This window comes from Oncorhynchus nerka, linkage group LG12 (genome assembly GCF_034236695.1).
Source record: "Oncorhynchus nerka isolate Pitt River linkage group LG12, Oner_Uvic_2.0, whole genome shotgun sequence".
NCBI lineage: Eukaryota > Metazoa > Chordata > Actinopteri > Salmoniformes > Salmonidae > Oncorhynchus > Oncorhynchus nerka.
Window position 1 is genome coordinate 25,964,575 of NC_088407.1, and position 15,454 is coordinate 25,980,028.

At 44.0% G+C, this 15,454-nt stretch overlaps 1 protein-coding gene across 1 annotated transcript; it reads left to right on the forward strand.

Moving 5' to 3' along the window:
• Positions 1–2,034: 2,034 nt before the first annotated feature.
• On the forward strand, positions 2,035–15,188 carry LOC115116118 (claudin-7-A-like). The gene is made up of 4 exons (XM_029644608.2): positions 2,035–2,518; positions 10,231–10,395; positions 11,473–11,557; positions 12,308–15,188. Exons 1-4 carry the CDS (start codon positions 2,296–2,298, stop codon positions 12,480–12,482), a joined length of 648 nt encoding a protein of 215 aa, XP_029500468.2. The 5' UTR covers positions 2,035–2,295; the 3' UTR covers positions 12,483–15,188.
• The last annotated feature ends 266 nt before the right edge of the window (positions 15,189–15,454 follow it).

Genomic DNA, 15,454 nt, shown 5'->3' on the forward strand with positions numbered 1-15,454 from the left:
GGAAAAGTGGTAAAAAGAGAACGGGAAGGAGAGAGGGAGAGAACAGTTTATTTTGTATGTCATGGTGACTCAGGGGACTCTGGCCCCTAGTTCCAATATGGGCCAATAGGACGGTAGATAAATCACATACTGTAACTAGGAGCAACAGCACTAGTGATCAGGAAAGAGAGAGATATAGGGGTTCCATGAAGAGAAGTTACTTACTATCCCTTCCTCCAAGTCCAGCTATAGGACTAGAGGACATTCCTTAAATTACAAGGACCTTCATCCCAGCAACAATGGGCCCTTTGTTGACCCCCTGAGCCCAACATCGAGGCCCCGGGCTTAGCTAGGAAGCGGCTGAACACTTGCCTAGTTTATACGTGACACTAATATGTGTCCTTCGACCTGATCTTGTCCACATTCTGGTTGTGCCCACATTTTCATAAATATGTCTACACATGGTAATTAAAATGTGTCTCGTGTCTGTCCACAGTGGCAGTTGGTGTCAGTATGCTGTGATTGCTGGAGTGAGGGATTGAGATGGTTGGTGTACAGTCGAGCTTACACAAATGGTTCTCTACCACGCCAGTCAGGTATTTACGAGGCTAACAGTCTACTGTGAGAAGAGAAAGGGAGAGTGAGTTATGGCCCATGGCTGATCTGTAGCCTACCTTACTGTACAGAAGTAGGTCAGTGACACTGCAGCAGTTAGGGTCCAACACACATGTGACCGCACACACACACAACTCCAGGTCGTAGTCAGTACAAATATCATTATTCCGCCAAGGATTTTATTCTAGATTGTTAATGAGATATTCTATTGAGGTGTATCCTGTTTTTCTAATTACATAACTTCACAAACAAGTTTAGCCTACTGACTTGCTAAACTGTGGACCTGCACAATGCAATCTGACTGTTGAATATTTTGGTATCACTTAAAACACTTAAAGCATCCAGGTATCATGTTATAAGCATGCATAAGCCTTTATAATATCAAGACATATCAAGTTTTGTCTCTGTATAAAAATACAGAAATGTAAAACATATGACTACAAGGAGAGCTGTGGTGATTTTAGCGTGTACATTTTGGTGGTGGGGGAGGGGAGGGGTGCATGCCAGCAAAGCCACTACACAACACAACACTAAACATTAATTGCGCTATAACGTTGACGAAAGGTGCCCACAAACTCTTAGGGCCTACATAAAGCAAGCTAAGATTTTGATAGTATGATGTTGACATGATCAGTCCAATCAAAGCTACTGTAGATATGTCATTTTTATCTGTGGCCAATGACCTTGAGCCTACTTGGCAGCACCCAAGGGGCTACAATTTTCTAGTTCTACCTTGGTGGTGATGTAGTGTCCCCATGAGTGACAGAACACTGAGCCAATCACGGCGTAATGCTGAAACACCTGCATTTTGGAAGTGCCTTACTCAAGAAAACAAAAAAGATACCATGTTGGTATGCTGCTTTATTAACTCAATGATATATATATATTACATTGTTACACTGATATTATTATTGCATATTACACTGATATGTGACACATATAAATGCCAAAATAACATGCAAAAACAGGAAAGCTCCCCAAAAATATGGGGCTCTGCCCTCACCTGCCCTGCATGAAGGGTCTCCTCTCAAGGAAAGGCATCCCTCACTGGAAAACAAGTTCTAAGAAAAAGTTATTTATTGTCATTTGGCCAGTTGTTAAGGTAAAATATGAACCTGATGTGTCTCTAGACAGTTCCAGGAGAAAATGTACAAACAGTTTCATCTTGAAAAAAAATGTGGAGGTAATTTTTTTCAACGGATAAGGCCTGGGAACACCTGTCAGCTAAACAACGCTGGCATTCTGAAGCTGAACAAATAGTTACCGCTCGAGAAACAATTGTAGCTTCCCTGGAATGAAGAAGTAGCATGGCCAATGGGCGTGACATAACGGTAAGGGCCCTGGGAGGAGGGGATGCGAGAAGAGCACCGGGCACGGTGACTGGACACACACACCCCCTCTCGGGCCCTCATGCAGAATTTAAATCCCCCTTCCCGCAAGCTCAGCACTACTATTCAAGGTGCGGCTCAAGCTATAACAGGTGGAAAGGAGATCAAGAACCACAACAAGATTGTGTTTACTGACGCTATCCTGACGCGTTTAATGAAGATAGGTAGATCTACCTTGCAAATATAGACTGCATTAAGATAACCGTTGTGTGCCTTTGGACACGCACAAAAGGATTCATAGTTTTTTCATCAACAGAAACGTATTTATTTAGACATTTAAAAAATAATCGACAAAATAATTTTATTTTTAAAGATGGCAAACTCGGGAATTCAACTTTTAGGATTCGCCCTGTCACTCGTCGGTGTCATTGCACTTATCGTGGGGACCATTCTTCCACAGTGGAAGATGTCTGCGTACGTAGGAGACAACATCATAACGGCGGTTGCCATGTACCAAGGACTATGGATGTCATGCGCTTTTCAGAGCACAGGGCAGCTCCAATGTAAAATCTACGACTCGATCCTGCAGCTAGACGGTGAGTATAAAAAACGAAATATTTATTCGACCGTTATATTTCTATGACGGTATGCGCGTCCTGTGCGCACCTCACGCACTGTGAATTACGCATGCATATAACCCGATAGGCTATCTTATTATCAAAGGAGGAATGTCATGAGTATGGTGACTTGTTTCGGAAAACTCTCATGTTGTACCAGTAAATGGAATTGATTGACGGGAGATACAGGTGAGCAGACATGTGATCAGACACCTGAGACGGTCAGCTGAGGTCCCCACCCATTTTCCTATGGAGCAGTTCTTGTTCAATGGAGCACATTGGTGTCACTGATAAATGTGTCACCTCGGGACTGTTCGTCATTTAATTGCCCCTCTCGTGGTTATCATTTAGTAGCACCTTTTGTATTATTATACAGTGGGATACTGATAACTCACTGACACTTCAATCACTCTGGATATTACTCTTGAAAAATCAATTACAAACGTATCTGACATTTACTCTTATCAGAACCCCATTGAACACCTGGAGTTCTCAATCCTGTTACTGTTCCCGGCAACCTCTCCCCACCTCCCAACCCATTTTCCCCTCCCCTCTCTGCTGTCCATTCTCAAACGGCTGCGCCGGTCCACCCCCAAGGTGGTAAGGCCCCGACTGGCATGCCCCCTGCCCATTCATCACCCACTATACCCTGGCATAGAAAGGTGGCACAGGGAGGGTGCTGACTGGGGCTCCAGATGCCAGAGATGTCCTGGTCCTAACTAACTAACTAACTGTGAACAACCAAAAGAGTTGACATTGCAACAGCAACACAGTAACCTGTGCAGGAATTTTATGCCCTTCCCCTCCCTCTTCCTCCCACCTCGGTTTGCCCCAGACCCTTAGGGCACCATAATGAAGAGAACCTGGGTGTAATTTGATATAACTCCCCATCTACTCTTCTTGGTTTCTCATGTCATACTGGTTGGTGAGAGGGATTTCATTGAACAGAGATGCCTGTTCAGATTTAGAACACTTAGAGTTCCAGTTTTTACTGGCTGTAACTGCTGACAGTGAGCAGGTTTGGGGGTTCTAGGAATGGTACAGGGGGGGGAGTCAGGGTGGCACCGTTGAGTACAGGGGGGTGAGGGTGGCACCGTGGGGTACAGGGTGGGGAGTCTAGGTGGCACCGTGGGGTACAGGGGGGTTAGGGTGATATTCCATGGTATCCCCAATTTGCATGCCTGGCATGCCCTCATTGTGTTTAGAATATAGCAGAAGAGGAATTTTTCTTCCTTCCTTCCTCTCTTCTCCTCCATCCCTCCCTCCATCCACCCATCCCTCCCTTTCTCCCTTTCTCCGTTTTCTCACAGACTGGTTTGGGGTGGCCTCTGCTTCTCCCTCTCTGTCAGTTTTATGAGATGTGGTGACAGATTAGGGATCCTGATAGTAGCTTTCAATCCCCCCTCCCCTAAACAACAGCAGACTGTGTGATCATGCTCTCCACAGCCGATGTGGAGAAAGGGAGGGAGGGAGGGAGGGAGGGAGGGAGGGAGGGAGGGAGGAGGGAGGGAGGAAGGAAGGAAGGAAGGAAGGAGGGAGGAAGGAAGGAAGGAAGGAAGGAAGGAAGGAAGGAAGGAAGGAAGGAAGGAAGGAAGGAAGGAAGGAAGGAAGGAAGGAAGGAAGGAAGGAAGGAAGGAAGGAAAAAAAATTCCTCTTCTGCTATATTCTAAACACAATGAGGGCATGCCAGGCATGCAAATTGGGGATACCATGGAATATCACCCTAACCCCGCTGTACCCCACGGTACCACCGTTGCAAGAAATAGACCTCTGAACCTTTCACCTATTACTACCTGTCAGGGCAAGGAGATTGAGGTTGTAACCTCATATAAATATCTTGGAATTTTAATTGATGACGGCTTCTCTTTTAAATTGCATATTCAACAACTTACAAATTTTTTTGGGCTGAAATTGGGATTTTATTTGAGGAATAAGGCCTGTTTTTCTTTTGAAGCCAGAAGGAGGCTAGTATCAGCTACATTTATGCCTTTACTAGACTATGGGGATATTTTATATATGAATGCTTCCGCTCAGTGTTTGAGATCAATTGACACTCTTTACCATGGTACTTTGAGATTTATTTTAAACTGCAAAACCCTTACGCACCACTGCACTTTGTATACCAGGGTTGGCTGGCCTTCTCTAGTCACTCGTAGGCTCAGTCACTGGTATACTTTTATTTACAAAGCCATTCTGGGTTTACTACCTTTTTATTTGTGCATTTTTTTGTTCAGAAATGTGGTGGGTACTCTCTTCGTTCGCTGGACTTTATCCTGCTAACTGTTCCAAATGTCCGAACTGAATTTGGTAAAAGGGCTTTTATGTACTCTGCGCCATCGTCTTGGAACGCCTTACAAAATACTTTTAAACTGGAAGAACTTGTCCCGATTGGTGTTTTGAAATCACTGATGAAGGATTTTGAGGCTGATTCCCTGACCTGTCAATGTTTTTAATTAGTTGTTTTATACTCTTGTGAATTCAATGGTTTTTACTAGATTACTTGTAGTTTTTCATGTTGTCTGTCTGTAATTTTTTTGTAATGACTTGGTGCTGCCTATCTTGGCCAGGGCGCTCGTGTAAAAGAGATTTTAATCTCAATGAGCCCTTCCTGGTTAAATAATGGTTCAAACATTTAAAAAAAAATTTAAGACCTTTAGTCAAATTAAAATCTAATTGTATTTGTCACATCCTGCCAAATACAACAGGTGTAGATCTTACAGTGAAATGCTTACTTAAAGACCTTAACCAACAATGCAGTTTTAAGAAAATACCCACCCCAAAAATTAAATAATAATAAGAGAGATGAAAAACAAGTAATTAAAGAGCAGCATTAAATAACAATAGCAGGGTTATATACAGGGGGTACCGGTACAGAGTCAATGTATCAATGTGCGGGGACACATTGTCGAGGTAGTTGAGGGAATTATGTACATGCAGGTAGGGTTACTAAAGTGGCTATGCATAGATGATAACAGAGAGAAGCAGCAGCGTGTGGGGGGGGGGGGGTGAAAATAGTCTGGGTAGCCATTTGATTAGCTGTTCAGGAGTCTTATGCCTTGGGGGTAGAAGCTGTGTAGAAGCCTCTTGGAGCTAGACTTGGCGCTCCGGTACCGCTTGCCGAGCGGTAGCAGAGAGAACAATCTATGACTTGGGTAGCTTGTGTCTTTGACAATTTCTAAGGCCTTCCTCTGACATCGCCTGGTTCAGAGGTCCTGGATGGCAGAAAGCTGGGCCCCGGTGATGTACTTGGCCATACGCACTACCCTCTGTAGTGCCTTGTGGTCGGAGGCCGAGCAGTTGCCATACAAGGAAGTGATGCAACCCGTCAGGATGCTCTCGATGGTGCAGCTGTAAAACCTTTTGAGGATCTGAGGACCCAAGTCTCCTGGGGGGGAAAAGGTTTTGTCTTGCCCTCTTCACGACTGTCTTGGTGTGCTTGGACCATGTTAGTTTGTTGGTGATGTGGATGCCAAGCTTTCAACCTGCTCCACTACAGCCCCGTCAATGAGAATGGTGGCGTGCTCAGTCCTCCTTTTCCTGTAGTCCACAATCATCTCCTTTGTCTTGATCAAGTTGGGGGAGAGGTTGTTGTCCTTGCACCACACGGTCAGGTCTCACCTCCTCCCTATATGCTGTCTCATCGTTGTCGGTGATCAGGCTGTTGTGTCATCAGCAAACGTAATGATGGTGTTGGAGTTGTGGCTGGCGTGCAGTCATGAGTAAACAGGGATACAGGAGGGAACTGAGCATGCACCCCGAGGGGCCCCCGTGTTGAGGATCAGCGTGGCGGATGTGTTGTTACATACCCTTACCACCTAGGGGCGGCCCGTCAGGAAGTCCAGGATCCAGTTGCAGAGGGAGGTGTTTAGTCCCATGGTCTTTAGTTTAGTGATGAGCTTTGAGGGCACTATGGTGTTGAAGGCTGAGCTGTAGTCAATGAATAGCATTCTCACGTAGGTGTTCCTTTTGTCCAGATGTGAAAGGGCAGTGTGGAGTGCAATAGAGATTGCATCATCTGTGGATTTGTTGGTACGGTATGCAAATTGGATTGGGTCTAGTGTTTCTGGGATAATGGTGTTGATGGGAGCCATGACCAGCCTTTCAAAGCATTTCATGGTTACAGACGTGAGTGCTATGGGTTGGTAGTCATGTAAGCAGGTTACCTTAGTGTTCTTGGGCACAGGGACTATGGTGGTGTGCTTGAAACATGTTGGTATAACAGACTCAGACAGGGAGAGGATGAAAATGTCAGTGAAGACACTTGCCAGTTGGTCAGCACATGCTCGGGGAACACGTTCTGGTAATTCGCCTGGCCCAGAGGCCTTGTGAATGTCGACCTCTGATACACTCATGCATGTTTCAGTGTTACTTGCCTCAAAGCGATTATAGATAAATAAAGTTATTTAGCTCATCTGGCAGGCTCGTGTCACTGGGCAGCTATCGGCTGTGCTTCCCTTCGTAGTCTGTAATAGTTTGCAAGCCCTGCCACATCCAACCAGCATCGGAGCCGGTATAGTACGATCCGATCTTAGTCCTGTATTGACGCTTTGCCTGTTTGATGGTTTGCCAGAGGGCATAGCGGGATTTCATATAAGCTTCCGGGTTAGAGTCCCGCTCCTTGAAAGCTGTGGCTGTACCCTTTAGCTCAGTGCGAATGTTGCCTGTAATCGATGGCTTCTGGTTGGGGTATGTACGTACAGTCACTGTGGGGACGACGTCCTCGATGCACTTATTGATAAAGCCAGTGACTGATGTGGTGTACTCCTCAATGCTATCGGAAGAATCCCGGAACATATTCCAGTATGTGCTAGCAAAACAGTCCTGTAGTTTAGCATCAGCTTCATCTGACCACTTTTTTATAGACCGAGTCACTGGTGCTTCCTGCTTTAATGTGTGCTTGTAAGCAGGAATCAGGAGGATAGAGTTATAGTTAGATTTGCCAAATGGAGGGTGAGGGAGAGCTTTGTACTGTGTGGAGTAAAGGTGGTTCAGAATTGTTTTCCCTCTGGTTGCACATTTAACATGCTGATAGAAATTCAGTAAAACTGATTTAAGTTTCCCTGCATTAAAGTTACCGGACACTAGGAGCGCCGCCTCTGGATGAGCATTTTCCTGTTTGCTAATGGTGGAATACTGTTCATTGAGTGCGGTTTTAGTGCCAACCTCGCTTTGTGGTGGTATATAGACAGCTACAAAAAAATACAGATCTACAGCTTAACATGAGATGCTCTACCTCAGGCGAGCAAAACTTTGACACTTCCTTAGATATCGTGCACCAGCTGTTGTTTACATAAATGCCTAGGCACCCACCCCGTGTCTTACCAGAGGCTGCTGTTCTGTTTTGCCAATAGAGTGTGTAACCCGCCAGTCTTATGTTCTTAATGTCGTCGTTCAGCCAAGACTCGGTGAAACATAAGATATTACAATTTTTAATGTCCTGTTGGTAGGCTATACGTGCTTTCAGTTCGCCCCATTCATTTTCCAGCGATTGAATGTTAGCTAGCAGAACGGAACGCAAGGGCTGATCCTCGCAAGGCACCCTGATCTTTTGCTTCGAAATCTCTGTTTCCTTCTCCAGCGAATCACGGGGATCTGTGCCTGATCGGGAGTCTGCAGTATATCCTCGTGTCCGACTCATTGAAGAAGAACTCCTTGTCCAATTTGAGGTAAATATAATTCCAGTTCTGATGTCCAGAAGCTCTTTTCGGTCATAAGAGACGGTAGCAGCAACATTATGTACAAAACGAACAATACGAACAATGCAAAAAAAAGAAAATAGCATTATTTAGTTCAGAGCCGATAATACGACAGCCCTACCCTCTGGCACCATCAGAAACTGGTCAACATTCACAAGGCCGTAGGGCCAGACAGATTACAAGGACGTGTTCTCCGAGCATGCGCTGACCAACTGGCATGTGTCTTCACTGACATTTTCAACCTCTTCCTGTCTGAGTCTGTAATACCAACATGTTTCAAGCACACCACCATAGTCCCTGTGCCCAAGAACACTAAGGTAACCTGCTTACATGACTACCAACCCATAGCACTCACGTCTGTAACCATGAAATGCTTTGAAAGGCTGGTCATGGCTCCCATCAACACCATTATCCCAGAAACATTAGACCCACTCCAATTTGCATACTGCCCCGAAAGATCCACAGATAATGCAATCTCTATTGCACTCCACACTGCCCTTTCACACCTGGACAAAAGGAGTGCCTATGTGAGAATGCTATTCATTGACTACAGCGCAACGTGCCCGCAAAGCTCGTCACTAAGCTAAGGACCCTGGGACTAAACACCTCCCTCTGCAACTGGATCCTGGACTTCCTGACGGGCCACCCCCAGGTAGTTTGGTTAGATAACAACACATCTGTCATGCTGATCCTCAAAACGAGGGCCCCTCAGGGTGCGTGCTCATTCCCCTCCTGTACTCCCTGTTCACTCATGACTGCACGGCCAGGCACGACTCCAACACCATCATTAAATTTTCCGATGACACAACAGTGGTAGACCTGATCACCGACAACGATGAGACAGCCTATAGGGAGACGGTCAGAGAACTGATCGTGTGGTGGAAGAACAACAACCTCTCCCTCAACTTGATCAAGACAAAGGAGATGATTGTGGACTACAGGAAAAGGAGGACCGAGAACGCCCCCATTCTCATCGACGGGGCTGTAGTGGAGCAGGTTGAGAACTTCAAGTTCCTTGGCATCCACATCACCAAAAAACTAACATGGTCCAAGCACACCAAGACAGTCGTGAAGATGGCAAAACTCAAGTCTAGGTACAATAGGCTTCTAAACAGCTTCTACCCCCAAGCCACAAGACTCCTGAACATCTAATCAAATGGCTACCCAAACTATTTGCATTGCCCTCTTCTACGCTGTTGCTACTCTCTGTTATTATCTATGCATGGTCACTTTAATAACTCTACCTACATGTATATATTACCTCAATTACCTCAACACTGGTGCCCCCGCACCTTTACTCTGAACCGGTACCTCCTGTATGTAGTTCCGCTATTGTTATTTTACTGCTGCTCTTTAATTATTTGCTATTTTTATCTCTTACTTTTTGGGGGGGGTATTTTCTTAAAAACTGCATTTATTTATTTAGTTTAATCTAACCTTTATTTCACTAGGCAAGTCAGTTAAGGACAAATTCTTATTTACAATGACGGCCTAGCAAAAGGCAAAAGGCCTCCTGTGGGGAAGTGGGCTGGGATTAAAAATACAAAATAAATCAAATATAAATATAGGACAAAACACACATCACGACAAGCGAGACAACACAACACTACATAAAGAGAGACATAAGACAACATAATAGCAAGGCAGCAACACATGACAACACAGCATGGTAGTAACACAACATAACAACAACATGGTAGCAACACAACATGGTAGCAGCCCAAAACATGGTACACACATAGTTGGTTAAGAGCTTGTAAGTAAGCATTTCACAGTAAGGAGAGAGAGGGGGGTAGAGGGGGGTAGAGAGACTTGCTGATCTTTTATTTTAATTTTACATTCTGCAATATATCCCACAAGTCTATAAATTAAAGCTATCTATAGCTGTGCCACACCTCTCTCTCCCTCACTATCTTGCTACTCCTTTCCCTCCTCTCCCTTTCCTGCTCTCTCTCCTCTCCCTGGTGTGTGTATGTGTGTGCGTGTGTTTCTCAGGCACTCTCCAGGCCACCCGTGCCCTGATGATTGTTGGCATCATCGTATCCATCGTTGGGCTGGGCGTGGCCATCATGGGCATGAAGTGTACCACTTGCGGAGGAAACAACAAAGTGTGGAAGTCTCGCACCGCCATGACTGGAGGCGTCATTCTACTGGTTGGAGGTGTGTGAGTGAGTGAGTGAGTGAGTGAGTGAGTGAGTGAGTGAGTGAGTGAGTGAGTGAGTGAGTGAGTGAGTGAGTGGTGAGTGAGTGAGTGAGTGAGTGAGAGAGAGAGAGAGAGAGAGAGAGAGAGAGAGAGAGAGAGAGAGAGAGATATGTTAAAGGGGATATAGAGAGCAATCAGAATAATCACCACAAACATTATATGTTCTTAGGGTCCAGAGTTTTCCTTACATGGTCAAATTTCTTGGTCATGAAAATCTCAGGGCCCTACTTTTTAAAAACATTCTTTCTAAGCTGGTCTGAGATCTGTGCTTATTATGTCACTTTGTCATTCTGGTCCCTAACAGGGGCATGGCTATATAGAGAGATCAAGAGAATCATCACAGACATATACTGTATTTTTCTTTATGTGTAGGCACTTCTTATTTAACATTACATGAAAAGATCTGTGTTAGAGGTCACTTGGTCATTCTGGTCCAGCGTCTGAGATCTTAGAGAGTACTGTATGTAGGAGGTTTGACCCTCTATCTGGCCACCAGCTGCTCTCCCACTCATCTAAGCCTGACGAAGACCTTCGATTTGAAACGTTGCGCAATAAATGTCACACTCATCTACTCTGGTTCCCCTGGAGGTCACATAGGGAGATGTGGCTATTACTCTGACACTATTCCCTATTTAGGGCCTATAGGGATCTGGTCAAAAGTAGTGCACAATATAGGGAATAGTGTGCCATTTGGGATGCTGGTTGTTACTGTTATATAAGAGGTAATTATTAACTCTCATCAGACAATGGCAGTAAAATCTAATGGTTAGGGCCTGTTATTCACAAAGGGTCTCAGAATAGAAGTGCTGATCTAGGATCCGTTCATTATTTTAGATTATAATTCATGGACAGGGGGGACTAGATTGTTGCTCATTTGAAGACTCATAGGTCAATGGCAGTAAACAGCTAATGACTGGAACTCAATAGCTAGCCTCCCATTGACTTCTTGAGTGTATGGCTCCCCTCTCTCAAATACCTCTTTATGATGTCTCGATGTACTGATCTGTCTGTATCTGTTTGATCTTCTCCTTCAGCTCTGTGTGCATTAGTGGCCTGCTCGTGGTTCGCTCATAATCTCATCCGGGCCTTCTATAACCCGTATTCTCCTGTCAACACCAAGTAAGTATCCCTACAAAATTCCTGAATGTATTGGCCTTTCCCTTCTATTGAGTGGTCTTATTTTAAAAAAGGTCCAATATGCAGAAATCGCGCCGCCATTTCCTGGCTTCTAAAATTCTAATAGTTCACCAAATATCAGTTTGTGACAAAACAAACAACCCCTAGTGTAGTGCAGGGGCAGGTAGCCATGGTCCTCGTAGAATGCCGCATCCACTTCATGTTTTTTATTTAACTGACCTGGAAGACCAGGTGTGTTGAATTTAGGCAATCACTGAACTAATCAATTTACTCAATTGGGCAGGTGGGGTGCCTAGTTGGGACAAAGGGTTGCCTAACCCTGGGTTAGAGAATCATTGTATCATCTGAACCACTATGAAATATATTTTCAATAACCAAAAATATTGTATTTTCAGATGTTTGAATCTGGTGTACAAAAACTAAAGTAAAAGACACAAAAACGAAACGAGAAAAAAAATGAACGAGAACCATAGAAATAGAGCACATAGAAGAGAGCTATCACTTCTTAGACTTGCTTTCAATGCGAATTACAGATCTATAACTACCATTTCTATGTGCAGTAATACCTATCAAGCAAAGTTGGCTTGGCGCCGTCTTAAGTCTTTGATTATTGACTCAAAATAATGCAAGGCTGGAGAAAAAATGTGCACACCACATGGCTTTCCAGGAGAATAATGTAAGAACACTGTTCTAGAACAAGTCTCACTCTTCTCTCCATCTCCCCAATAACAGGTTTGAGTTTGGGGCAGCCATCTTCATCGCCTGGGGGGGTTCTTTCCTGGACCTGCTGGGGGGAGCCATGCTGGCATCTTCCTGCCCCAGGAGTAAAAAGCCAGTGCCCAAATACCCTGTCATGAGTGGCGTGAGTGCTCTCTCACCATCCAGCAGCACCAAGGAGTACGTGTGAGCTAAATCATGCTGCCAGGTTATAATGAGATTCACAGAAATTGTTGTGAAGTTTACAGATATGCCCACACCCCACCCCACCCAACCCCAGCAGGACCGTTGTGATGTCTCTCACCCGCTCCCAAAATTCCACAATTGTTTATGAGTGGGCCTCACAAATACACTATAATTGGTTATTGGATCCACCTTATATTATGTTTTAGGGTGCATGTTCTCGTATTACACAAACACACACTCACTTCTCTTATTACAGCCAATATGCAGCATCATGGCAAACACTCACCTCCATGTAAGAAACACTGTCTACTTAAATGAACATTTCCTTTGTAATTGAAGGTAGTCAATTAAACTTGTTGTGGTGCTGAGGTCCTACTCTTGGCATACTCATGGGAGTTTATGTATGTAAAAATAGGAAACTGGACTAGCGCACCACCAATACTTTTACAATGGAGTTTTTGTAGACATGACCATCTCCAATTGTGTTCAATGTTCAATCCAAGTGGAACTTCACTAGTTGTGAGTGACTGTATACGCTATGGTGAATCACCGGACAATTCACTGTTGCACTCCAAAAGGGGGGGGGCTTTTCATACAGGCCTGCAATGTACTCTGTCCCATTATAAAATCTCTCAGAACAGTGATTCTCAACAGGTGCATTATTACAAGAAGTGTTTGTTTTTATTATTGTACTATGTAATATACAGTGCATTCGGAAAGTATTCAGACCACTTCCCTTTATCCACATGTTGTTGCATTACAGCCTTTATCTAAAATGTGTCAAATAAAATGCTCATCACTGCAATGTCCCATAACGGCAAAGCAAAAATAGGTTTAGAAGTTATTGCAAATGTATTAAAACATTTTTTTTTTAAAGAAATACCTTATTTACATCACTATTCAGACACTGCTATGAGACTCGAAATTGAGATCAGGTGCATCCTGTTTCCCATTGATCATCCTTGAGATGTTTCTACAACTTGATTGGACTCCACCTGTGGTAAATTCAATTGATTGGACATGATTTGGAAAGACACACACCTGTCTATATAAAGGTCCCACAGTTGACAGTGCATGTCAGAGCAAAAACCAAGCCATGACGTCGAAGGGATTGTCGGTAGAGCTCCGAGACAAGATTGTGTCGAGGCACAGATCTGGGGAAGGGTACCAAAAAATGTCTGCAGCATTGAAGGTCCTCAAGAAAACAGTGACCTCCACGATTCTTAAATGGAAGAAGTTTGGCACCAGCAAAACTATTCCTAGAGCTGGCCACCCGCCCAAACCAAGAACCTGATGGTCACTATGACAGAGCTCCAGAGTTCCTCCGTGGAGATGGGAGAACCTTCCAGAAGGACAACCATCTCTGCAGCACTCCACCAATCAGGCCAGACAGAAGCCACTCCTCAGTAAAAGGCACATGACAGCCCACTTGGAGTTTGCCAAAAGGCACCTAAAGGACTCTCAGATCATGAGAAACAAAATTCTCTGGTTTGATGAAACCAAGATTGAACTCTTTGGCCTGAATGCCAAGCGTTACGTCTGGAGGAAACCTGGCACCATCCCTACGGTGAAGCATGGTGGTGGCAGTATCATTCTGTGGGGATGTTTTTCAGCGGCAGGGACTGGGAGACTTGTCAGGATCGAGGGAAAGATGAACCTGCCCCAGAGTGCTCAGGACCTCAGGCTGGGGCGAAGGTTCACCTTCCAACAGGACAACCCTAAGCACCCAGCCAAGACTTTGCAGGAGTGGCTTCGGGACAAGTCTCCAAATGTCCTTGAGTGGCCCAGTCAGAGCCCGGACTTGAACCCGATCGAACATCTCTGGAGAGACCTGGAAATAGCTGTGCAGCGATGCTCTCCATCCAACCTGACAGAGCTTGAGAGGATCTGCAGAGAAGAATGGGAGAGATTCTCCAATACAGGTGTGCCAAGCTTGTAGCTTCATACCCAAGAACACTCGAGGCTGTAATAGATGCCAAAGATGCTTCAACAAAGTACTGAGTAAAGAGTCTGAACACTTATGTAAATGTGATATTTCAGTTTTCAACATTTCTACAAACCTGTTTTTTCTTTGTCATTATGGGGTATTGTGTATAGATTGATGAGGGGAAAAAACAATTTAATCCGTTTTAGAATAACGCTGTAACGTAACAAAATGTGGAAACAGTCAAGGGGTCTGAATACTTTCCGAATGCACTGTACATTATCATCAAACTTGGTTTATTATGTGTTTTATCATGTGTTCATTATTCTGTATGAAGGCATGCTCTGTTCTGATGTCCACACTAGCATTCTACTTAGGATGGAACCATTTATTTGGGATGCATTATAGATAGTATGCTAGTGGTGTTCTTAGAATGTAGCCTGTGTTTTAAATGTAGCAGACTACAGTAGTACCATTCCTAAGTGCTAGCGTAGTTCAGTTCAGCCTTGTATTTTTGCCTTTGGCTTTAAACAGCATAAGGAATATTGTATCTTTGTGCTGCACATTACGAAGCTCAACCATCCTGCCTTTGCGTGAAAAAGATGTTCAGCGGAATTTTAATGCTGGGTCCTTTTGTATTTGTTTGTTGTAAGCATATAAATGAAATTGCTAGACAGTAATTACTAGGTTACTTATTTGTAACATTTCTACGGTTGTAAGATTAAGATGTTCTGAAAGGTTTTTAGAAATGTTTCTTCTAATAAAATGCAGATTTTTTTTTCTCTATCTAGCCCATTTTTTTGAATTATTGAAAAGTTGAATCAACGTTTTTTTCTCATCACAATAGTTGAAATGCAATGTCTTAACTGTCAACATCCCATTATACAACAAGTCTGGTAGTAAAATACACAACAGGAATATTATACAGCTTGTGATGTGTTTTTTGTCGTATTTGTCTCGACATGGGGGCTCGTATTTGGCTGTTTAGAAGTTTGACATAGCGTAATTCTGGAGGATGCTTAGCAATCAAATGTTACATTAAAAAAGAAAAG

Bases quoted from the DNA above. Each gene is read 5' to 3' on its own strand.
- LOC115116118 (XM_029644608.2), top strand. From the start codon at position 2,296: ATGGCAAACTCGGGAATTCAACTTTTAGGATTCGCCCTGTCACTCGTC. The intron at 2,519-10,230 runs GTGAGTATAAAA...TGTGTTTCTCAG, and splicing joins CTCGATCCTGCAGCTAGACG to GCACTCTCCAGGCCACCCGT. The intron at 10,396-11,472 runs GTGTGTGAGTGA...CTTCTCCTTCAG, and splicing joins CGTCATTCTACTGGTTGGAG to CTCTGTGTGCATTAGTGGCC.